At 50.7% G+C, this 25,741-nt stretch overlaps 1 protein-coding gene across 2 annotated transcripts; it reads right to left on the bottom strand.

Moving 5' to 3' along the window:
• Positions 1 to 1,151: 1,151 nt before the first annotated feature.
• On the bottom strand, positions 1,152 to 18,872 carry DISP3 (dispatched RND transporter family member 3). Of its 2 annotated transcripts, XM_009289621.1 has the most exons (20): positions 17,945 to 18,872; positions 16,443 to 16,662; positions 14,674 to 14,810; positions 14,107 to 14,241; positions 13,722 to 13,882; positions 13,217 to 13,356; positions 12,286 to 12,431; positions 10,675 to 10,836; positions 10,101 to 10,262; positions 9,540 to 9,662; positions 8,783 to 8,919; positions 7,924 to 8,105; positions 7,339 to 7,469; positions 7,055 to 7,227; positions 5,773 to 5,899; positions 4,452 to 4,597; positions 3,930 to 4,089; positions 3,430 to 3,543; positions 2,255 to 2,421; positions 1,152 to 1,546 (listed from the first exon to the last, which is right to left on the bottom strand). In XM_009289621.1, exons 1-20 carry the CDS (start codon positions 18,870 to 18,872, stop codon positions 1,184 to 1,186), a joined length of 4,014 nt encoding a protein of 1,337 aa, XP_009287896.1. In that variant the 3' UTR covers positions 1,152 to 1,183. The 2 variants fall into 2 exon arrangements, with proteins under 2 accessions (XP_009287896.1, XP_019330316.1); XM_019474771.1 differs by lacking the exons at positions 1,152 to 1,546; positions 2,255 to 2,421; positions 3,430 to 3,543 and having other exon boundaries at positions 3,694 to 4,089; positions 7,055 to 7,230.
• Between the last annotated feature and the right edge of the window lie 6,869 nt (positions 18,873 to 25,741).

Below are 25,741 nucleotides of genomic sequence, written 5' to 3' on the forward strand. Positions count from 1 at the left end.
TTTGTGATTTCATTTTACTTTAATATAAACCATCTGCTCTGAGCAGGCAGCAGCCACAGGCTGAAGCTCCACTGCCCTCATGTCTCCACAATGGAGGGTGTCTCTAAGCTGCCACAGAGGATGCACCACTGTTTATTCGTGCATGCCACCAGGCATGGGCTCCACCTGGCCCCAGTAGTTAGCTTGTCCTCAGGCTAAGAGCTGACTGCCATGACCAAAAGGCTCTGCAGGGACCTCAAGGCTGTCTGTTTTCTCTCCGACATGAAGAGCAGAGGCAGTGACTGGTGAGGGTGGGACTGGGCATTGACACTGCCTTGGCCTCACTACTGTGATGAGGGAGAGGAGGGCAGGCCACTGAGGGCACTGATTGCATTCCTGATGGCAATTGGTTCACAGACCCAAGAGATCCCAGCGAAAGCGATTGCATTCCTGATGGCTGTTCACAGACCCAAGAGATCCCAGCGAAAGGTGTGCTGTCCTTTCAGAAAGAAGGGGAAAGCCATGCGTCCTGATGCCCCCCACAAATGATGAAAGCAGGTCACTGCAGGTGGTGCCACCCAACATCTCTGGATCCCACAATGACACCCATAAGAGCTCTTGCACAGCAAGTTCACTGCTGGTCTAGCCTGGGCACAGGGCATGGCAAAGGGGTCCAGACAACGCTATTTCCCAGGCCTGTCTAACAGCTCACTGCTGTTTTCGAAGGCTCAGGTAGCGAGGCACAGGCTTGGCATGGGAGTAGGACATCACCTCAAGAGCCATCGTTGCAATGCTGACCCTGACCAAGCGGAGGGAAGGGTTTTGAAAGGGATAGATGGCCTTCCCAACTTCTCCCCTTTTAGCTTTGCGGTTCCAGAAAGCTCTGTTCATTTAAAAAAAAAAAAAAGAAAAAAGAAAAAGAAAAGCAGAAAGAAAACTGAGAGAAGGAGACCTCCTCCCCTCCTACTCATGGGCTCAGGTATTCCCTGGGCAGCCCTCACTGTCCGTCATCCATCCATCACTACTGAAATAAATACAAGTTTAGAGCAAAACCTATTAGAAAATAAAGTGCATCTGGAGTTGAAAAACTTCTGGAAAAAGGGGATTTTTTTCCTCTTTTTTTTTCTTACAAAAAATATCCTTTAAAAAAAAAGAAAAAAGAAAGGGAGCAAGAGGACAGAGCAAGTGGCTCTTGGCTTAGGGTCTACAGGGCTGTCCCATTAGGCAGAGGGATCTTAAATCCGCTCTTCAGCAGGGCGAGGCAGATGCATAGACCCAGCAGGCCAGCAAGAAGCACCCCCACCACAGCCTTGAGGCAGGAAGTCCTGCTGCGGATGAAGGTGCCAGGCCCCATGATGCTCAGCAGGGCTGTGCTCACAGTTAATGTGTACAGGATGGAGACTCCTGTGTTGAGGGCCACAATCTTCCCAAACTTGGCAAAAGGGGCAATGATGCAGAAGAACAGTGGGACGGTGGCAATCACTGTGGTGACGGCGCTCGAGACAATTGCCACACCCACGTGACGGACTGCTTCAATCGTCCTCCACTGGCGGCACGCTGTGGGGTCCTGGCAGAAAGGACAGCAGTGTTAAGGGGAGTGGGGACAAGCACATGGGGCTGCACTAATGTTTTAGCCTTTGAGAGGGTGGCTTAGCTCATGGTGTCCTGGTCCAGGACAAAGATGCTGCGTGAGTGCAGATCGGACAGTTCATGCAGTCACTGAGCACACTGGGCAAACAGCCATGAGGTTAAAACCCAGTAGAGGCAAAACCTGCTGGAGTTTGTGCCTCCTTTCAGCCACATCAGACTGACTGCTGGGCCTACACAACAGAGGCACTGCATGCAGACACTATACCTGGGATCGGAGATCCCCAAGCTTTTACGGTCTCCTTCTTCCCAAAGAGGGGAAAGATGGTAACAAGGCTGGAGAAGATCTGGAGGTCCAGCACAGCATAGCAAAGCAGTTTGCAGAGGTTACAGAACGAGTGTAGGGCCATTCCAGCACAAGACTGTCTTCACTGGGGCATGAAAGGGGGTTGCTTTGGACACAGCTGTGGCCAGTAAGAAAGGGACAACCATGTGGGTTGGACCCTCAGCTAGGTTTACTGTAGGTACACAAGCTCATATCAGTCTCTCATCAGTCAGCTGGACAAGCAGCAAGCATCCCAGGCATGCTGTGAGGGTGGCAAGATGCATCCCCCTTTGCCCATCACAGCCTGTGGCACGGAGGGCGTGAGGGGAATGGATACAAGGCTATAGGAAGAAAAGAGCTCACCTCTGCCTGGTGTAGTGGCAGGTTTTCCCCTGCCAGCAGGTAGCCCTCCACCAAGTGCACGCAGTAATCGACAGAGGAGCCAACGAGGATGGAGAGGGAAATGGCTTCCACAGCTCCCATTTCCCAGCCAGACCAGTACATGATGGTCACCACCAAGCAGACCACCCCTGTGTGAAGAAGGTCATGTTAGGCAAATTTAAAGGACTCTGGGACTGCTGCCCAGGCCTACTGATATGAGTCAATCACTGGGGAGTTTGGGATCGTACCCCTGCAGATCTGCATGCTAGCCAGCCTGAATCTTGTACTCACTCCCTCCTGCCCACAGAGGCAAACACTTCCCTCACCTTCCACTGGCCGCAGGGACCATTCAATCAGGTAATCAGACCTGCTGGGGACAGTGAAGCACCTAATTAAGTATTAGGCAAACTGACAGACTGATGCCAATCTAGACTAATGCTTGCTAAATGAATCCAAGCCCAGGCAAGTGCGCATGTGTGCACACACGCGCTACAGGAAAGAGGGCCCTTTGTTTTGCTTGCTGGAGTTATACACAGGCTGAGTGCATGTACAGGTTTTTCTTAAAGGTAAGAGTGATGTTTGTTTGTGAGTCATGTGTGGGAGACTAAGTGGTTTTAAAATGACAGATTCGATTTTTAAACGGAGAAGTTTAGCAACACACTTAGTCCACAATATCGTCAAATCACCAGCCAGGGAGAGGGAACTATTTACAAATTTGCTTCAAATACTAACAAAACCACTAAAATATTCAGCTTTTAAAATCTCCCACTGCTTGGAAACAGCAGCCGTGGTGCAGATCCTTGGGAAGTAGTGCAATTGTTATTCAGAGCATGTGGGACTTAATCACATTATTATACATAACAGGCAGAGACGGCATTTGTGTAGCTAAAACCCATATTTAAACAAATAGAGGGGATTGTGTAGATAAAACACACTGGGAATTAGACACACAAATCTACTTTCCCAATGAGGTTCCTGTGCATTTGTTGAGAGTTTCTCCCATTCACCTAGGTATACCAGGACTGGCTCCTGGAAAGCCAAAAGGGTTTACACAGAGTAAGAGCAATTCAGTTCAAATCACCAGAGACTCAGCAGTGCCACAACCCGCCAATTTCAGAGAAAGGGAGAGCTTGACACATAGGAATTGGTGTTTTTACCTAAAATGCTGAGCAGCACTGGCAGCAGGAGGAGGATGTGAGTGGTAAACACCGCCACCGCAGCCACACAAATAACCAGCGAGAGGACAAGACCGTACAGGGCACTCTGCACTCCTGGAAGAAAAGAGCCAGCTAATTTGACTACTGGAAGGTGACAGCTGGGATGAGAAAGGCACTTGTGTCCCTGCTGGCAACAAGGCAGGCAGGGACTCACACTGGGGGAGATGGGAAGGGGAGGATGAAAAAGTGGAAAGCGGGTGATCAACTTCTTGCCTCTCACATCAGCAGGGCAGAGTCCCTTCCCTTCTCGATTTCCCTGGGCTCTGCCTAGGATTTTGACAGTATATACTGCTTGGGGCAGAAACAGGCTTTAGGAGTTTGCACAGCAATGGTAAGGGACTGAAGATACAACACGTGCTCATCAGATGGGACAGAGCGTGCTGTGAAGATGTATCAGAGAGCATGGGCTCCTCAGGGAGAGAAATGTGGCAGTCACTTGCCTATAATCTCCATGAAGATCTGCTTCCAGTGCTCACAGGTCTGGAAACCGTGCCGGAGAGCAGAGCCCTCTGGGAAGAGCTGGAGTTGCTGCTGCAGGAATGTCTCCCATTTCAGGTAGTCAGCATACGTCTGGAAGGAAGATTTCCCTTTGTAGGTTGTCTGTAAGAAGATGAACATGTTATTCTCATGTCCTGCTTTTTGGGGCAGGGTATGCATGGCAAGGGAAGAGGTAGAACAAGCCAGCTGGAGTTGCAGCACCAGGCAGAAGTGGCAGTGGCAGATGGGCAAATCTGCCACCAGCTCTTTGCCTGAGCTCTCACAGTAAGAGCGAATTGTGGCAAAAGCAGCGACTTCTAGCAACTTGTGAGTGCAGGCATCTGTCTGCAACAAGGTACAAACACTAGCAAACACTAAATTATGGCTGCAAATGAAAGTGGCCAGTGCAGAAAGAGCAGAGCTAAACCCCCAGAAGTCACAAGATGAAACCATCACAAGGATAGATGGCGATGCCATGTGCTCACCGATTCAAATGCCATGGAGATCCACTGCACCTTCCCATCCTTCACGCCCACTGCCCCATGAGAGAGCTGTCCGGGCAGCAGGTTTGGCTCAGGGATGTTCTTGCACTCAGGGTGCAACATCTGCAGAAAGGAGGAGATGCTGTAACCTGGAGAGAAAGAAAGAGCAAGGGATGGAGGACAGGACAGGGAAAGGAAGCACATTGGAGCAGGGAAAAAAAAAAAAACAAAACAGGTGAAAGTTGCAGGCCCCATTTGTCAGCAGCTGCTTCCCCTTGCAACTCTGAGTTGCCAAAGCCCTTGAGGTCTCAGCACCAGAGCCCTCAGCTGCTGCTAGCCTGAAAGAGCACTCTGTGCCATCAGCACTGGACAGGACACTACCACTGCTGTTTGTCCCCAGCTGTCAGGAAGCAGTACAAACAGCAAGCGCTAAGGAGCCGTCTGCCTGGCCTGGCAGGGATTTTCTCCAGGCATGAGAGTGGCTTTTGACTTGAAGCCAATATACACTTCCCAGACTCAGCTACACAACCCTGTGACCTCTGAAGTTGGAGGAGGCAGTCACTGATTAGGTATGTGAAGCCACAGGGGCAGTGAGTAGCCTCATCATGAGATCAGGTGTGATTTGCTGGTTATTCAGGAGCTACTAAGATATTTACTTGTCCAAAAGATTGTAAGTGTATCACAAACAATACCCATGACTGGAAAGAACGGATGCGATTCTGTTCTTGTCTTCACTGGATTAAATCCCGAAGAATATGCACAGTGTCTTTGGAGTTAAAAAGACCATTTCTCTTTCTCATCTCCCAGAAAGCATGACTGGGGGCATGTTCTAGAAGGGTAAAGCTGCCTTGGGAAGGAAAGGAGGCAGCAAGAGGCAGCCACCCTTTCTGGTTTGCTGTTGAGGACCCCAGCTCAAACAAACACTGCTGCAAGCAGAGCTGCAGAACAGGAGTCTAATGTTCCTGTCCCACTCGCTGTGTATTTCTCATCCCCAAAACGGTTGGCACAACACACGGAAGCATGAGGTGAATGGCCCATGGAAATGGGAGCTGTGACTTAAGCCAGGTGGAAACAGGCAGAGCTGTGCTGCAGCCAGGTCAGGAGAGCTGACTGCTGAGAAACACCTCCCATCCCTGCACTGCCTGCATTTATCATTGACTGGTACCTCCCTTTCCTTTTCCTTTCCCTGCTTCATCAAGCTGGGATCTGAAAGTTTAAAAGCCCTTAGCAGCCACACTCCTCAGACTGGAGGGTGAGAACCAGTCTCCACCCAGGGACCCAGGATCTCCCCAAGGACTCTGTGGCTGGTGTTAGTCCTACCTACCAGAGGGCAGGCACTGAGCCCCTCCTGGCTTCACCAGCTCGGTGTTGCTGGCGATGGCTTTGCAGAGGCGGCAGAGGTTGCCAATCTCTTTGAAGAGGTCGAAGCTGTCATCATAGATAACGCTGCCCTTTCACAAGGAGACACAACAATAAGAGCACCACACGTAAGGCATACACACAACATCTGGCACAAGAAGGCAGAAGCTGAGTCCTCTCCCAGCTACACAGCCTGGGACTAGCTTATACAGACCACAGGTTATATGGTAGAAAAACCCACCGGACATCTTTGCCTCACCAGATAACCCAGGAAGAAACTACACCCACACACACACTGCCCCCCCTCCCCCCCCCCAAAAAAAAAAAAAAAAAAAAAAAAAAAAAAAAAAAAAAAAAAAAAAAAAAAAAAAAAAAAAAAAAAAAAAAAAAAAAAAAAAAAAAAAAAAAAAAAAAAAAAAAAAAAAAAAAAAAAAAAAAAAAAAAAAAAAAAGAGTCAGGCAGTATGACAGAAGCACTGATAAATGAATAGCCACCATGCCACACCCAAAACCATTAGGGTCTGCCTAAGGAGCAGCTCTGAATCCCTAGCAGTGTCCAGCACGAAAGTCCAACTTTCTGTTTGCTCCACTGCCTGCATTTTGCACTGCCCCCTCCAGAGGAAACAGGCAAAGGCTGATTCTCACAGTGTCCCCAAATCAGAAGGCAGGAAGAACAGCAGAAAGCTGAAGTGCATCTGCCAAGTGACCAAAGCTAAGCATAATTCTTCTGGGGAAAGGCTGTGAATGTGTCAAGGTATCAGATCTGGGAGATAAGCTGTTCCTGGAAAAGTCACATTTAGTAACCTTTCCCCGGAGTAATTGATTTGTATTTTTTCATGTTAATATTCATAACAAGATAAACAATAATAGAAAAATATCAGTTCCCTGGATCTTGAATTTGTAGTGAGATTTTCATACTGAGCTCAAGATGGGTTTGCTTCTAAAATCCTCAGGAAAGCCAGATTTAGACTCAAAATTAGAAGGTTAGATATTGCACTCAGACAGGGATTTTCTGAAAAGTCTGAAGTGATTTCAGTAAGGGCTTCCCGATCTCCATTATTTGTGAATTTGCTAAGACAGAAATGTACTTTTGGCTCATCACAATGCTACCATCTCCGCTATTCCATCTGTCTAGACCATTGGACCACACTGCCTTGGCTGTGGGGATTAACTAAACGCCATCCAGGGAGACCGTCCTTCACTCATCAGCCCTGAGCATGCCTGTCCAGCATGCCAGAATGTGTGTACCATGTCTCCGATGACGTGGTTGTCCGGGCGTCTTGTGCGATTAACACCTCTGATACCGAACACTACAAACACCATGGCTCCCGTGTCTACCAGTGGCCGCACCGCTGGCTTCCCGCAGCCCATGTTCATGCAAGGATTAAATCCAGAAGTGGCCGACAGCTTTGCTTTGGGTGCTGCTGCCAAATACAGAAGAAAGGTTGGTTACATCATAAGGCAGCAAAAAAGAGGTCTGACTCTCTGGCCCAGACAGCCAGACATGGCTGAACAGGTCCTCATCAGCTTACCTTTCTCACTGGGAACATAAAGGATGCCTTTGGTGGGTCCATCTGGGCTAGAGCTGAGAAGACAGCCAGGAGGTGCTACACACACTCGGCCATGGTAAGGGGGCTTGTGCGACTGGGCAAAATACAGTTTCCTGTGCAGCAAAGAAAGTTTGTTATGGGGGTCAGAGGTAGTAAAGATGATGTGTCCAAAGCATTACATGGAAACAGACGTTCTCAGTGATAGAAGGAAAGGAAAATGTGAGCAACTCCAGACCTGATCCCTAGCCATTGCATATTCTGTGCTGCCTGTTCAGCCCAAGAGTTCAGGTGGATAAGGGGCAAGACCAAGATCGGCAATGTCTTTTTGCCACCCAAAGAAGCTTCCAGTCACAGTCCTGCACCTGTCAAGCCTTTGGCACATTAATGATGCTATGGGCCTGCAAAATAAATTTTTAAAGATGGGGCACATCTGCAGCAAAGCAAGTCCTAGGGCCACGGACGTTACCAACTGAGGGCAGGACTGGCACTGGACATTAGGCATCCCATATCAGCCACTCGGCTGTGCTGGTTTTGCTGCCTGGCCCTGAGTGGGTTTTGGAAGGTTACCGTGTTCGCTGCTGCTCCTTGGCGGCCACGTAGAAACTGAAGTCGAACTTCCAGCCTCTCTTGGTGTCACAGGACAAGGTGGTCATCATCCACTTCCTGGGGCTCGTCTGCTTAAGCAGCCCTACTGTGGACACACAAGCTGTCAGCTTCCTGGTGAAGTTACCGAAAGGCACTCTATACACCTAAGCAATGGATTAATGAAAACAGACACTTAACTCCACAGGGTTGCAACCCATTGCACATTAGCATCACACGCTCCCCTCCTCCCTGAGCACTGGCACAGCCACACAGAATGAGCACTGCAGGCACAAACCCAGCCAGCCCCCAGCCTGCCTCCTTCCCAGGGTTGGCCAGTGTGTGATGGGGCCCCTCACTACCCCCATTCTCTGTGGCCTAGGCTGAATGGTGGCTGCTCTCTCCAGGGTGAGGGACATCTGAAAGCGAGTCGTCCTGGGGGTGAGTGTGTCCAATATGGCCTATGCACAAGTAGTGTTGCCTGCTCGCCTGTGTCTGTGGATGGACAGAAGGAGGCAGTGGGAATCCAGCTGTCTCAGTAGCAGTTTCTACTAGAATGAGCTCAGCCGATGATGCCAGGCCTCATCTGATCTCCACAGACACCCACACTTCTGCTCCCATTGCTGACAGTCACATCACAACAGCAACAGATAAGTATTGTGGCACTGCGAGGCATAATCTCTAACGATGCCAGGCCCTCGTGTTAGCTACCTTAGTGCAATGCCCTGCAAATTTCACCCTGAGCTACCTAGGACCCCGTGGAGAAACAGGAGGAGGCTCTTGTGCTCACCTGTTGAGCGCTGCACTCTTGATAGAGGGGTCCAACATCCCTGGACTGACTCACCTGAAATGAAGGCACCTCCCCGTCTCCCGGTGACACCATCTGCCAGGGGGCAGGGACACTGGCATTGAGCGAGAATCTGTAGATGGCTGGCCTTCCCTTGCTTCTGGACTTGGAGATATACACAGTCCCCTGGAGATCTGAAGAAAACAGAGGGCATGAAGGCTAGTGGTACTTCTCAGTCAGCAAATCCTACAAACATGGACAGCAGCAAAGGAGGGTTTTTCCGGTCTGCTGTCTCCTCTGGGCCAGCAGGCACCACCTCTGCCTTCTAGCAGCACAGCACACTTTTCAAAGGTTTTCACAAATATATCCTGAGCTGCAGTAATTCCTGATGGCTTATTGATTCATGTCATCTCAGGACCTGGCCCAATAACTCTTTTATCCTCAAAATCCCCTGCAAAGCAGGCTGAATTTACTCTCCTCACGGCCTGCCAGCAAGCTTGTGACACAGGACTGGGATACAAAAGGTCTGAGCTCCTAGCCCTGTACTCAGACCAGGCAGACGAGAAGGATTTGTCACTAGACTGTACTGCCACCTGGGTTATAGGACCATGTCTTAGAGAACAGCAGGCATTCAGGGGAAGGGGGATTGAAACGATGCCCGTTACATTCAGCACCAAGCTAGGTCTCAGCGGGGCAGGGTCTGAAGAGAATTATTCCTCATCAGCTATTCAGAGATCATACGATTTAGTTTTTACCTGAGAGGATCCTTGGGCCCTGGACCCAAATGTGGTCAGAGTTATCATGCCCCACTTACCTTGCTGCCCTGTATCACTTATGCTCCCTTTGCTTCCCCAAGTTGACCCTGAGCCCCTCTTCTTTTTTTCCAAGGAGGTTCGGATGTTGTTCTGCAAACTGTGGGGCTTTTCCTGAAACAAACCTGTCCCACAAGGTTAGTCAGGGAGGAAAGAGTGAATGGCACGACAAGAGACCTACCAGCCCTGTGCACACCACAGACTCTGCTATTGAACACCAAACCCTAGGCAGGGAACACAGAGCCACGGACCCCCAGCTGGTCACTGGCGTGTGACCAGCACTTATGAGTAAAAGTAGTCAGTTTTCATGGACTATAAAGGAATTGCTCCAGCAGAAACACTCAGGCAGTTCCTGGCTAAAGCCGGAAATACTTTTCGAAATACTCCACTCCCACAGGCAACTCAACCATCCCGCTCCCAATGTGCGCCTCCCTTCAATGGTGTCCATCCAATGTCCAATGAGATATTTGAACAACGTAGGCCTCTACCTCACGTTTCAGCTCCTCCAGCCCAGGGCTTAGGCCAGGCTGCAGCCACCGTGGTCTGGGGACCAGCAGTCTCACCTGAGCAGGTAATGCAGGAGATGCCTTCAGCACTCAGGTTGTATTTCAGATCTAGCAGCACCTGGATGTTAGTGTCTGGCCGGAACAAGACTGGAGCACGACTAGCTGGATGGAGGCGGCTAGCAAAGAATATGGACAGGAGCAAAACAAGGAGAAAAAGCCCTGCAAGGAGAAGCCCAGGTAAGTGTGTGGGACCCTACATGCATCTTGCACTTAGGACATACTCAGACAGCAGGGGTGTGGCAGAAAGATGGTATTTTCAACAGGAGAAAGGAACAGCCTAAAGCACGGTGGCAGCTGGGCTTTCTTGTAATGAGCCCCATGCCTGGATAACCCCATCAGGACTTGCCATTTCAGATCTGAGTGAAAGGAGAGGGATGGAAAAGTCTGAGTTCCTCATGCAGTTCCCTTAGGGACTGACTGTCCTGGGGACACTCTTCCACTGAGTTAGAAGCCATTTATTATGTCCCTTTTCTTGATCTCTTGTCACTAATAATCAAGGCTTGGGGACTGATTGAGATGCTGTCAAACCCTCTAAAATCCATACAGATGGAATAGCCCCCTCCTTCCTTACCCACAATCACCCATCTGCTCTTCACTGCAGACCACAGCACCCAGTGTTCCAGCAGCTCCTGCAGATGAGTTATCAAGTGACCCCGGTTGCTCTTCTCTGCAGGGAGCTGCAGATTTTCTGGCATCACAGATACCAAGGGGACATCCCCCATTTCCAGGGAGACTAGAAAGAGAGAGAAATCAAAGGCAGTCTCAGTGATCAGTGTCATGAGTGTCTCTCATAGCTTTCTGCTCTCCTTTACAAAATCTTCTGCAAGGTGCTGTACAACTCACTCAAGCTAGGAGATGGAGTAAGACCCAGGCAGAGGCAGTGACTTGCCCAGGATGTCAGAGGAAGCATCTTTCTCAAGTCACTGCCATGTGACAGCTACAATTCTAAATCCACAGTTCAGTCCAAAACCTATGCTTCAGGCTATTCTTCCTCTGCCAGATCCCACTAACATTACCCATATGGTCACAGGGACACTGCATGCTTCTTGGGCCAAGCAAAATTAGTCCCTGTCCCACTAAGTATGTCTTGCAGCTAATTACACACAGCTGACCTCTTCCTGACTGCAGCCTGGCTCCTATCTGATCTCTTTACGCCAGCTCAGGGATGCCTAGGGAACTGCCCTCTTCTCTACAGGTGAGAAGTGGGCACTTGCTGCAGTGTTGCTTGGTCACCAACTGGAACAAGCTGCTTTGCTTCTTCACAAGTTACCTGATGCCCAAGGGCCCCTGGAGAAAAGCATCCTGCTGTTCACTCTGCTCAAGGGAAGGGAAGGAGTTATTTCCATATATTACCATTGCATGTGGCTCTGGCATACTAAGGAGACAGCTCTTGCAGCACAGTGCCAAAGCTTAGCTGTCTGCCTACCAAAGGCAGCTCAGAGCCCACTCTGCAGGGAGGGGGTCTGCACACTGCTGTGGGATTGATGGGCTCTCAGCCATTGATCCATTTGCCTCCAGTTCCAGTTTGCTGCTAGGCCTGAAGGCTACTCACTGCCCAGACCACTCCCGTTGTGGGTTTTAAAAGAAAGATCCCAGCAAGTTTTAAAAGCATGACCCCGTAAGCACCCTTATCTTCGATCAGGGCTAGAAGGATTACCTCCTGCTAACAAGAGATAGGGAATTTCTGGGCTCTTCTTCTAGGTTGCTTATGTGGTCTCAGGCAAGTCATTGCCCTTTTCTTGCCATGACAGAAGATGTGGTCTGAGGACGTGATGCTGGAGGATAACAAAGTGTTCTCTCGCCTGCTTCCCAAATGCAGTGCTCTGAATGGCAGGGAAGAGGGGTAAACTCTACTCAAAGGTGAGCTGTCCTGGTGCTACGGATTAGATGTTTCACGGCTACATCCATGTCACAATCAGTGATTTGAGCCAGAAAGTACAATCCACATTAGACCCAAGAGGATTAGCAAAGTAGTTAGAAAGCATGTATCAACACCCACTGAAGATCTCAAAGCAACTTACAACTATTAGTGAGTTCAGACTCCTACAACCTCCTGTGACAGCACCATCTTCAGCTTAAAAGTAGGGAAACTGAGGCATGGACCAGTGGCAGGGACAGGAAGAACTGCAGGATGAACAGGGCAGTGTGGTCCCCCTGAAGGCACTATACAGCAGGCACATACCAGGCTCCTCCTCCACACTGAGCAGTGGGATGTCATCATCGAGATAGGGAAGCGTCTCTCTGCCTGCTCTGGAGGTGGCCTCTGAAGCAATGAAGAGATCTTCAGCCAGGTGCAAGGCACTCTTTTTGGTGCACTTCTGACTGCAGCTGGATTAGAGCAAGGAAAGAGACAAAGGCATGAGTTTTAAGCCACATACCCTGCAAAGAGCTATCAGTGGGCTCCCTCAGTGACAAGGACCGCAGCAACAGCCTGCTCCAATTACTTGGAAAGACAACAGGCAGTGCCACGAGCAATCTCCATTGCTAAGTGCTGAGAGGTCAGGGGCTGAGTTGCTATAGCAAAGCAGTAGCAGGCTGAGCTGGATACACAGAGCAGGGCTGAGCCATGAACACTGGGCGCTGAGTGATGGAAGTTCCAGCAGTTCATCTCCCTGCTAATGAATTAAACTAGGCCAGGTCACCTGCACTGATAAAGAACAGGGAAAGGGGAAACATGCTGACTTTCAAATACAGATCTGCATGCACTGCTTGTGCTCGCAGGCAGGAGCAATGTTGATCTGTCTGCCTTGCAGGGCCTGTGTCTCCACAGCTTGAGGATTTAGCTGTGCAGTAAGTGCTCTGAGGACACAAATGGCTCCAATACTCCATGGGATTCAACGAAGAGGTATGACTGGCATTGCAGAGTCTGGCTCCTGGGAGGCACCTGTGCGTACGCCAGGGGGAGTAAGAATGGGACCTGGCCCTTCCATTTTGCTCCAATCTGGAATAGCAGAAGTTAAATTTCCCTTCTGTCAGAGACTAACAGAATGGCAAAGCCAAGCTGCCTGAGGGGGATGAGGACAACTGAGAGGATAGGGCAGGGATTTGCACACTGCCTTGGCCATAAGTTCCACAATAACTTCCCACCCACACAAGGAGGCTCCAGGGCTCACCTGGTTTGGCAGGAGCTCTCTAGCGGGGACACATAAAGGGTCCATATTCCAAGAGCAGCTGGCATGGTGAAGAGCACAGCTACCCAGCAGCAGGACACAATCAGCGACATAAAGAGTCCAAAGTCATGCACGGCTGGGATCTACATAAAGAGAGAGAACATGGAGTTGGGATCAACGGGGGCAGGAGACCTGGAGAGACATCAGGCCAGAAAGAGATATTTGGAGGAACCTGAGAATAGCACACGCCGACCTCAGTCATGGTAGTGAGCAAACCTGGTAGGTACAGGGCTGAGCTGATCAGTGGCACAGGAAATATTGCCTTGGATGCTGATACAGGGAGAGTGTCCACTGCCTTAGAGCAGGTAAGGGACAGCCCTCTAGGGCAAGCAAGTCCGGCATGCCCCTGTGCTGGATGAGAGGGCAGAAAGATGGTGCTGGCAGCTTCCCTCTCTATTAGGGCCTCTGGCAGAAACAGAGAGCCCCAAATCCCAAAGCTGCAGTGTACCTGAGAGAAGATGTTGGCAGCATATGCTGCAGCTGTGGTCAGGGAAGTGAAGAAGGTGGCCTTCCCTGCTGTCTGGATAGTATGGATCATGCGCAGTCGCAGGTCCTTGAGGTGGGTGGCTTGGCGGTAGGTGTTGATGAAAACAAAGACATCATCAACCCCTGAGAAAAGAGGGGGGAGATTTTGATACTTTGCTCACAGTAGGGACACATGCTAAAAATCTAATTTCCCCTCAACATCTGACCTGCAAATATTTCACTTACAGGTAACGGAGGGAAAGGGCTTGAAAATTCAGTCTGCATTTGCCATCATCACCTTTCTCTCTCCTGCAGGCAGGAGTTATGGCAAGGCAGCACAGGTAGCTTTTGAGTAAGGACATGCTTACCAATCCCCACAATGACAAAGGCAGCCACACCATTGAGTATACCCAGGTACTGGATCCCAAATACGACATGGTACAGGAACAGAGCCACCAGGCAGCTTAGCCCAATACTGGCAATGCCAAAGAACGACAGGAACACTATAGGAGGAAAGGAACACGATAAAAATAGTACTGCTGGCTGCCCCCTGGGAGAACAGACACCTCCCACCTGCCCTGTCAGAACATTGGTTCCCAGGAGTGTGTTGGTGACAGAGAATAGCTCAGGGCTACAAGAGTACCGCTTGCAGACTCCTTCCCATGAGGCCCATCCATGAAATTACATCAGCTTTACACCAGCATTAGTAAGATGGGAATTTGCATCTTATTCCTGTTCTCCTGTGAGCCTTCCCCCCCCATCCTGCCCACAAATCTCTGCTCTGGAGAATCAGAGTTGCATGACCTTCTGCATGCTGCTGTGCCACAGTCAGGCTGGTGTCGGCATCAGAGCCTCTCCTGGGGCTTGCACAGACACAGGGAGTCACGGCATATTTGGCTTTGTGTGAGAGCAGGGCAGCTGTGACTGCAGCCTACCTGAGCAGGACGTAAGGATGTAGACCAAGACAGCTATGCAGCTACTGCTGATGAAGGCCAGCAACATGTCATTGTTGAAGGTCCTCCTCACTTCATAGTCAAACAAATCCGTCCCTCCATACAACACCTGGACTTTGCTAGGGTGGGAAGATATGAAGGAAGGAAGAGGAGTAGGCAGAGTTGAGTGTAAAGGGAGCAGAGCCAGGGGATTTAACAAAGCACAATGTCTCCCCCAGAGCCAAAGGAGGTCACTGCTATAATAAACTTGGCAGTTCTCTGAGGAAACAGCTGAGAGTGGTGAGAGCAGGTTGAACAAGGTTGCTGCTGGAGGTGAAGTTCACACAAGAAGGGAGAAAAATAAAAGAGCAGGTCTAATATTTCTAAAATTCCACCAGTGCATGGTGGGTCTTTGGCACTAATAGACTTCTTGCTGTCAGCAAACAGCTCCTGAAGCCTCCAAAGCCAATTCCATCTGGAATCCTAATCATTGCTTATTATATTAAGCACAAAGGTAATAACCAGCAGATGCAGGCAGAGTGATCGCTTATCAGAAACCACATGATTTACCAGCTTCTGCTTCCAGAAGCAGGCTCTGAGTGGAAGTAATCCAAGATAATTTAACCAGGAGTACAATAACACTGCACCACAGGAGGCTATCAGGAATTTGAGCTTCAGAACCGAGCCTTGGCCCCAATTCCCTTTTGGCTTCCCATAAGTGCAACCCACTCTGCCAGCCTATTGCTGAGAACGCTCTGTAGCTGCCTGCTTTCAGGGCTGACAAGGGCTGGCTGCATTTCACTCTGCTTTTGAAGATCGGTATCCCTTCGTTCTGGGAGCTATTGAGATTTAGAGCAGTAGAGGGCTGGAGACTGAGAAGGTGCACTGACACTGGGACTCACTGCCTTCCCTCAGCTGTCTGGATACTGGGCTACTCTTTTAGCTCTACTTTACCACCTCCCTCTCACAAGCACTGAGCAAAGCTCTATTCAACCAAAGTCATACAGACCTGGTGGTGAAAAAAAGCCTGCATTTCCTGAAACTTATCCTGCCCTGAAACTCCCCTCCCCATCTCTCTGTACAAAGCGCAAACACTTCTGGAAGGAATTACACTGGTGTGAGCAAAAGCAGAATCAGATCCACAGGTTGACACCTTGAGTAAGGACCATTTCACCCCCTGCATCAGACCAATTGGGGCCAAATTCAGACCAGGAAGGCAGAGAAGCAGCTCTCTTGGAGCCAGTGGAATTGGACTTGTGAGATGGAAGCAAACAGATCAATGCCAGACAGGGGCTGAGTGGAAAGGCAGGCACTGGATTCAATCTTTGGCTCCCTTTCATTGTCTCAATTGATGTCTCTGGCATGTTGCTGCAGTAGGAAGTGGCATTAAAGGGAAGCATATGAGTGGTTTTCTGCCATATGCTCCCCACCCTCATTCATAGCACTGTGCCTGAGCTCAACTTCAAAGGAGATGCTTTTTCTCCTTCATCTGGAGCATCACGCTGTGGCCACTGTTTGAGACTGACCAGCAGTCTGAGCTGGCATGCCAAGCTTTCTGTGCCTTCCAGGTGAGACTGAATGCTGCAGGGCTATCAGAGCGGAGCAGGCATGTCTGCCCTACGTAAACCTTAAGACTGAGCTTTTACACCCTGAAGAGCCTATTCCATCCACTCCTTTAGTGCAACAGAAAGCACCATCCTCTCCAACCTCTGCCTTTCCCTGCTCTCACCCACTCCCAGTAAGGCACCTGCCCTGTCTGCACAGACCCTCACCTTGTAGATTGCTTGGCCAGCATGGCCACGTAGGTGATGACAAAGTTCTGGAACTTGTGGCGCTGCTCCTCCCAGCGGTCCTCCACCGAGTAGTAGTTCGGCAGTGGGGCCCCAAAGAGGATTTCACTCCGCAGCAGGGAGCTTTTCATGTTCTCGGCAGACAAGCCCTCATCCACATACCAGTAGAATTCAGGGTGGGTCATGGCCAGCTCCAAGGACCCTGCGGGAGAAAGCAGCGTCACTTTTCTTAGGTCCTGCTTAGTTGACTTGGCAAGGCACAGGGTCTAGTCTGACAAAAGGAAACTGGGAGTGATCCTGTCTTTCATCAGAGCGACGCTGACTGCTGCTGCCTTGCAGAAAGCAAGGAGGGCTGGGGAAAGCCGGATTGCAAAGATTCACATTCCACTTCTGCTTTGTGACTCTGCTTGCAATGTTGCCTACATGCAGTTCCCCATCAGAGACGCATCTTCCACTTGACTGTGATCTGAACCACAGCTCCCCCAAACAGCAATGCACACAACATCCCCATCAATACTCCCACTGCTGGATGCACTTAGTTCTCGTACATTGGGCCAACATTTGCTCCATCACACTGGGAAGCACAAGAGCTAAACAATGCCCATGGAAGATGAAGAGTCCTGGCTCTGCTGTGACCTGGCACCTCTGCCATCTGATGGTGTGAGGCATGCAGAGATGGAGGCACTCAGCTAGCTCTGAGTAAGAGACACTGCCTGTCTACCCCCAAAATCCAAGTTCCCTTGAGTTCACACCAGAAACTATGCTCTCTCCTGTTTTGGTAGCAGAACCGTTACTCACACTGGAGCAGATGGAGTTAATTCTTTGCCTGCTCCCTGTATGGCTCCTGGACAGCTATCATCTGCAAGCCTGTGCTTGGGAGACAGATGGAGGCTTCATCCCACAGCCACATCACACCCACAGACTCCTCATGATTCACCTCTTTTTCACCATCCAGAGCCTCTGCTCTATTAGATGGGCATAGTATAGGGTATGGAGCTGGGAGGAGGAGGCAGGGCCTTCCCTCTCTTCTCCTTATAGAAGCCTTTCCAGCTGGTGACTCACAAGTTGCCTTTCAAGCTCCAGAGCAGCCCACAGACCTCTTTCATCTGCTCCATGGTGCAGGGAAGCTCATCCCTATTGTCTGTCCAAGACCTGACATTCCTCTAGTTAACCACAGTCTTTCAAAGGGGACAAGGGTCAGTAGAAGGCATCTGTACAATGCAGGACTCCCTCTCATTTGTCCCTCTTGCTCGCCTGTTGGGGCCATGTATGACCCATGACTGGGGTTGCAGGGGCTTTGCTGAAAGGGTAGAAGACCGGCCCTAGCGCAGAAAAGACGATTCCTCAAGGCACAACATGGCAGCATCTTCCTCTCTGCACAAGGCAGTCACCCCTCTTAGTTGCACACCAGTAAGTGACTGCCTGAACTTGCAGGAGATTCATGCCTTAAACATGCCAGCCCTCACCCACAGCCCTCAGCTCACCTTGGATGTCAGCAAGGTCTTGTCCCATGCCATCATAGTATATCTTCCCTCCTCTCTCAGTGGGAAAGAAGTAGGTCATGAGGGAGCTGGGAGGGGAGCAGTAGGAATAGGAGCCCAGGGGCAGGTCCTTCAAGACCTCATGGGGCTTCCAGCAGAACTCCCGGAAGCGAGGGTGGTCCATGATCTTGCGCTCGACCTCATGGATGGTAACCAGGCGCTCAGTGGTGAAGATGTTGTTTTCAGAGTCCCCCCGAGCCAGAAAAATGAGCTCGATGCGCCAGTGGGCATGTGTCTGTGTGTTGGCACTGATGTAAGTGCTGGAGTAGTCCCAGCGTGGGGCACCCCTCCCAACTCGGGAAGTCCGGTTTCCTGGGTTCAGGTGGGCATGGGGCTTGGGGGAGCTTGTCCTGCCCACTGGGGTGCTGCGCTTGACCCGTGCACTGACCCCGAGATGGGAAGCATTGAGGTGAAGCTGCTGGAGCTGCTCAAAGATGAGCCTCTGCAGGGTTTCAGAGGTGAAGTCAGCCAGGTCCCGGCGGTTCCTCCCCCATGACCCAAACTGGGACTTGAGGGCCAAGGCAAGTGCATCAAAGCGCTGAGAGGACTCATGGTTGCGGATCTCAAAAGCATTGTAGGAGATGTCAATATCCAGGGCTGGGTAGTGCAGGAACATGACAACAGCAAGCACAGCAGGGATGGCACAGCCCAGGAAAAGGATTAAGCCAGCGCAGTATGGGTTGGTAAATACCCAGCCAACAATATTCCAGAAGCCAGACACGGGCAGCGTGACACGCAGGGGCCTGACTCTGCATGGGCTTTTCCCACACAACAGAGCACCCTCCCGCCTCTTCCGGGAGCTGAAGGCTACCTCTTCATCTTCCTCATCTAGCCAGGCATCCTGTAACAAGGGGTCATCCTCTGTGTCCATGTCCAGCGCCTGCACAAAAGGGTAGAGAAAAGCAGTCAGCAAGGCCCAGCACTGGGTGTCACCAGGCACAGCCATGAATCCATAGCAGTTGCCAAAGGGTCTCAGCAGCAGAGCCGGGGAGGAAGGCACACTCCAGCTCTCTCAGCCCTGCGCCCTCAGCAGCAAAGCATGACTCCTTTCAAACCCTACAGATTTGCTACAGCCACTGAAAGAACAGGCTCGCTGTGGGGTATCCCACACCCTGCCTGGCAGAGGAACCAGAGAGGGGAGAAGTTCAAACTACAGTCCCAGAGCTCAGTGCTCTGGCAGAAGAGGGCTCTGCATGGCTCCAGGAACACCAGGCGTGGAGATGGCAGGGGATTCACGGTACGCTGCTCAGACTGCAGCAGCAGGAACATTTAATTAGCTAACCTGGTTCTTATGCCCAGGAACAGTTCATGCTACCAGATGAAAAATGCAAGGGAACCTATCTTCCTCTCCTTAAAACTGACAATAGATTTTCCCCCAGCTATTTATAGCTGTACTCACCTTTCCCACAAAGCATGCGTGTGTGTGCACACGCAGAACCAGAAGCACATGCACCCATACCTGCAGATACACATGTATGCACGTACTTGCACATACTGACCCCCACAGAGAACTCACTGTAACCCTGCTCTAGTCCCCAAAGGGCTATCCACCACCAGCGTGGGAAGGGAAACAGCTGAACAGCCCTGCTTTCCTTCCACCCCTGCGGGATGTTGTTTATGGAATGAGTTTTCCCGGTTCCTATGGAAAAACCAGGAAACAAAAGCAGTCACTGCTCCCACGGAATGACAAGGAGGAAATTCTCCCTGATCAGCCCACACTTGGGCAGGAAAGAAAGAAAAGGAGTCTCCCCGGGAAAGTAGTCTCCTTTGCAGGGGGCTGCCAGCACACACAGGTTCTTAGACTTTCCCATATGCCCCTCCTGGGTGTTGCATGGAAGCCTCTCAAGCCAGGAAGCCACAGGCGGTGGCCCCTGAGAGCAAGGCCCAGAAAGCCCAGACCCTGCAAGTGTCACTCCCTTTCCCCGCTCCCGGCAGCAAAGCCTGCAGCCTCCCGTCACTGAATGAATGAACAGATTCAGTTCCTTGCTTGACCCTGATAGTTGCAAGCAATTTACACACAGGCCAGAAGCAATTTACAAGCTTTGCTCCTAACCAGTGTTTCTATTTTAACAGGACTTCTATCAGCAGTAAGATGAATTGCCAGCACCCCTTAACTCTAGGTCCTCAGAAGACCTGGGAGCTGCCTGAACTTGAACTGAGAGGAAAAGCAATGGGGCAGAAATGCTCCCTAGCAGAAGAGAGATGTGCAAAGGAGCAAGGGTCACAGCAATCTCCCTGGCTCTGGTCAGCCTGGGTGATGCCTGTGGCTTTGCTCACAGGGAGTTCACAGGAGCTACAGCAGCTCCCATGGGATTCGCTCTGGTCTGGACAGCATCTGTGCAGGCAGGCTGGGCAGAGCGCTCCCAGTGTTGCAGAGCCTGTGGAGAACAGGGAACCTCTGAGCTCTAGCCTCCCTGCTCCTGCCCGCATCAAGGAAAGCACAAATGTTGATCAGTGGCTGTAATATGCAACTGATATTTTCTCAAAACATCCCACCCTTCCTGTCAGTGTGAGAGAAGGGACTCTCCCACCCCCTCGCTGTGGTTAGGCTCATGCAGCTGGCTCACCCACCTCAGCCAGGCTGCAGAGAGCTGTGCAGGAGGGCACGTGTAAGCCTGTGCTAAATCCTCCTCCTTGCTCTGCAATCTCACAGTCCAAAAACAGATGGGCACCACTGATGGCAGATGGCCATAGTCCCTCTTCTGCCAGACCTCCACATCCTCAGGAGGCTGAGAAATAGGGTGAGGAGAGGGTGGCTCACAAAACTCTGCTGTGTTGTTTCCCCCTTCACACGTAGGGCTGTTAGACAGCAAGAACAAAGCAAAGGGGGGGTCTTTTCAAGTCTCTGGAAAGGTTAGGAGAAATCTAGCTGGCTTTAGTCTCCATTAAGATTTCTTTAATGTTCAGAATGTGTAATTCTAAACAGCCAGGGAGCATCTGAAAGTTCCCCTGAACAGCCACACATTGCTGCGTGAGCCTTGGGCCCTGGGGCAAGGCCAAGAGCATACAAACAACGCTGCCCAAGACAGCTACTGGTGTGCAGGTGCTCCTCCGCCTCAACTTCATGGGCATGCATACCCATGTGCTCTTCTATTGTTGCTTACAGAGCACCTTACTTGCATCATGACAGAGAGGAGGCTTTCCCAGATCCCTGAATCTGCATATAAATCCTCTCCCAGATGCTCCTTACTGCAGTTTTGCCTTCTCTCCCACACCCTACACTCCCAAACTCTCCCCACAGAGCAGCCATAATCCCATCAATGCTGACAAAGCAGTGGAGGGCAGTGATGTCCTCCTATGTGTCCAAAGACTGCTGGCACACCAGCTTCCCTGAACACAGCACAGCGCCAGCCCCAGCTCACAGGTCGCCCCACGCCGCTCACCTTTGCAGACATCCTCAGCACATGCAAGCCCTTGACCAGTGTATAAGTGCCATCCATTGCTGGGCTGACAAGTACTGTCACCCTTCTGCCTCTAAGAGACAACCAAGCTACAACTTCAGCTCACGTTAGCAGTGCAGATTGGTGCTGCATGAATGTAGGTGCAAACCTCACTCATCCCATCTGGGCAAGCTGGTGTGTACATGCAGTTACCTCCACTCCACCCAGCTGCCCTTTCTCCCGTTGGCCTGGGCTCTCCTTCAACAGAATGGAGTTACTGCAAGACCTGATCAAGCATATGTATTCTCTCTTTAGAAAAAGAGGTAAAGAGCCATAATAATTTCCCATTTATTGAGCTACTGAGGAGAAGGAGGGAAAAGATTCTAATCCTGAAACAGAGGAGCCTGCACGTGACAAGAAAGGGAAACAAGAGAGACTGAGATAGTAAAAAGCCAGCAGAAAAAGAATCATACCATCTTCTTTTTTAACCAAGAGCTAAATCCTCAACTCAAGGAAGGGATCAGACCTCAGGCATCTCCCTCTGGCTCTCCCATCCACTCTCATGGTGACTGCAAAACCCACCTTATAAAAGATGGGCACCCACAATGTATGAAGGCCAACACATGCTACCCTCTAGCTAAAGACTAGTATGAATTCTGATGCTGGTGTAAACCCCAGCACAACAAACGCTGGAAAAGCCCCAAGATTATATGCACTCACATGAGAACTGAGTCAGGAAAGGATCAAGATTTGGTCCAGGCGGAAGGGCAAGAGCAGGGAGAGAGGCACCTGTGCTGTGCTGTCCCTGACAGTGACAGCCTCCCTCTGCATGTGGGGTAAGCACGTGCATGCATCCTGCCCTAGTTCCACCACAGCTCTGAACTCCCTTCAAAAGAGAGTTTACCACATGATTCAGCTGCAAAGCCAGACACAGCGCACTTAGCATTGCCCTTGGGACTCATCTGGCCTCACCGCCTTCGTCAGATCCTGCCTGGGTCAGGATGAAAGCTTATCTAACCCAAAACACAGCAAACTGAATCGGCGGGGGAGATAAACCCCGAAATCAGCCAGAAGGGGAGCGAAATGCATTTTTTCTGCTTGAATTCTGCTTGGGGGCTGGCCTGTTTTCCCTCCACCACTACCCAGGGACTCCCAGCATTGAAGCATGGCCCAGTTACTTTTTCAATTCCAGGATACGCACAGTGGACCTAAACCTGCAGCCTTAATCAAAGCTCTGCCTCACTTCTGTGCAAGCTTAGCCTGCTCCAGGTTGGAAGGAGCAGAGAATAAGAGCACTCCTAGGAGCCCTAGATCCGTTTCTTTGGAGGAGAGGCACTGATTCAGCCTGTTGACGTAGGCATTCATATTTCTTGGGCTTCCCTCTGCCCCTTCTGAAGCAAACAGGTTTCCTCCTGGTTCAAAACCAGTCAGGACTCTGTAGGGTGGCAGAACCTCCTGTAAAGAAGATTTCTGGCTGAGATTTAAGGTGCTGCTACAGGCATAGCTTCCATTAAGTCAGAGAAAGGTAAAGGAAACTGGGCAAAGTATTTAGTAAATAAATACTTTAAGTGAAAACCTCCACCCCCCCTGCCATGGCAGGTCTGCCTCACAAAATACCCTCTGCTTCCTGAGTCGCATGCTTGGCTACACGAAGCCAGATCTTGCAGGAACCTACAATGCCACATTATGGACAGCCCTGATCCAGACTGCAAGGAGGAAGCAAGAGCCACAGCTGCAGCCACCATGGGGTGCCTCATGTCAGGGACCCCGTCCCACTGTCCTGATGCTTTCAGGTTTTTCCACCAGGAACATACCAGCATTGAATAGATGTGTGGTGAGAAGGGCCTATGCTGTCACCACCCACCCAGTGAAGGACAGACCCCGAACCAGCTCCTTGAGCAAAAATTGCTCCTCAAGCCTACCCACACAGCCTGCAGCAGCTCCTGCTTTCTGCACAGCCATGCAAAGGCGGACTGTGTGGGCAGACTGTGCACACTGGACAGCCAGCTCACAGAGCAAGACAGGGGCAAAGCAAGGGGCAGGTCTCCCCAGGGTACCTGACACGGGGAAGATGTGGGGTCTGGGGCCCTTTCCATTCCCCACACTACCACGGTATGGACAAAGTTCAACAGCCAGGCTGCAGAGCTGCAGGGCTCGGCTCTGCCCCCGTCCCACTGTCCTGATGCTTTCAGGTTTTTCCACCAGGAACATACCAGCATTGAATAGATGTGTGGTGAGAAGGGCCTATGCTGTCACCACCCACCCAGTGAAGGACAGACCCCGAACCAGCTCCTTGAGCAAAAATTGCTCCTCAAGCCTACCCACACAGCCTGCAGCAGCTCCTGCTTTCTGCACAGCCATGCAAAGGCGGACTGTGTGGGCAGACTGTGCACACTGGACAGCCAGCTCACAGAGCAAGACAGGGGCAAAGCAAGGGGCAGGTCTCCCCAGGGTACCTGACACGGGGAAGATGTGGGGTCTGGGGCCCTTTCCATTCCCCACACTACCACGGTATGGACAAAGTTCAACAGCCAGGCTGCAGAGCTCTGCTCTGCAGAGCTGCCTACAGAGAGTATGCTACGAAGGAGGGACAATCTCAAACCTTTTGCCTAATGGCTGCATAGAAACCACAGAAACTGCATTCATCTGGCAAAGCTGGGCCTGCACAGTTCATGTCCAGCTCACCCACCTCCTAGCCTGGCGTTGGCACATGTTCATCTGCGCTGCCTCATTCATTCAGCCAGCCAAGAACCATTTGGGGATGGGGAAAGGGGAAGCAGGGAGAGGCAAGCAAGCTGCTCACTCAGCAGCACAGCTGAGCTTGGAGGGACCTTGTAGAAAACTAACTGAGCTGGAAAGGGAGGGTAGGAGGGGGATTCAAGAGGGGAAGGGAAGGAGCAGTCTGTAGTACAGTACATAAAAAACCCTCCTCCCTTTGCATTCAGCCTTCAGACTGAATCCTCCCAGGATGAAGATCCTTCCTGATCTGAAGATGTGAGTTCAGAAAATCCATCACAACAAAGAGACATATGGCCATGAAGAGACTCACATCTTCCAACCCTGTGCTAGTACAAAAACACACAGCTTTATGGAAGGTACCAGTAATGGCAGGATCCAGCTAATGATCTGGTTTGCCTCTTCACAGCCACAGCAGCAGTGTGGAGACATGACTAGGAGGAAGACAAGGAAGGTCTCCTTGCCAAGGCTATTTCTTCAGTGCCAGTGGGCACTTCTGTCTAGAGGAGTATAGAGGCTATCTCACATCAGATCTGAGCCACCCCACCGGCCCTGCACACCAGACAACCTGCAGCTGAACCTCAACACCACAGCCATGAGTGCTACCAGAGTCCAATGGAAGAGGCTCACCCCTTTCCTCCCTGGATGACTGCCACAGATGAACCAGTGACCGGCAGACTGGGCATCCAAGCCCCTCAATATTTGCACCCCCGTTCAGCAATTTAACCTGGGCATCCTCCATGTCTTGCTGCAACTTACCAGTCTGACCAGAGTAATGAATTAAGCATTTAAAGCACTGCAAGGCTATGGAGCACAGGGTAGGAATAATTATGGCTCCTGTGAGCCTGACACACAGCAGAAAAGAAGGGACAAAGTCAAACCTGGGAGACCTTAAGATCAGCAAGAGTTTTGCCCTTGACTACAGCAGGTGGAATCCAGCTCAGACCCCAACAGCCCTGCGGGTAGTCACTCACTTGCACCCCAACCAGGAAAAACACCCATGCAGCTCCCACATGACAGAGTTCGTTCTTTTCAGTGAAATCTAGGATAGAAGAAAGTCATTGGCAAGTTGGGGAGAGGCAGTGACAGATGAGGAAGCTAATTACACCCAACCTGACTAATTAATGCTGACTTTCAGATTAAAAAAATCCTCACTAGTGTTCCATTTCAATTACTCAGTTGTTCCTTCTTACAGGAAAAAGGAAGCCTTGTGCATCAGCAAGCTAAAAAGAAAAAAGGAAAGAAAGCACAAGGCTAGAAGGGGAGGGAAAGACAATTTCTGTAATATGGAAGATTCCTATCGACAAAATAATTAAACTTCACATTCGTTTCTCCCATGGGCAAAGCTTTCAGAGCAGAGCTAGCAGTTTTGTGATCCTATTTGTATTCCTGAAAACTCTTGGAGTTTCTACCAAAGGCAGCTTTAGGCCCCTTTGTTAGCTACATAAAGTTCCTCTAAGAGGGAGAGAAATGGGCTTTGTGCTTCCAAAATCATTCTAAGAGCATCCAGCTCCTGCAAAAAGCCACCTCTCTGTAACGATGCACAGTTGATAGCAGGGGTGGACACAGTACATCCCAGGCCCCATTATGCTGAAGAACACTGTACACAGCTCCGGCTGTGTAA

This window comes from Aptenodytes forsteri, unplaced genomic scaffold (assembly GCF_000699145.1).
Source record: "Aptenodytes forsteri isolate BGI_AS27 unplaced genomic scaffold, ASM69914v1 Scaffold61, whole genome shotgun sequence".
Lineage (NCBI taxonomy): Eukaryota > Metazoa > Chordata > Aves > Sphenisciformes > Spheniscidae > Aptenodytes > Aptenodytes forsteri.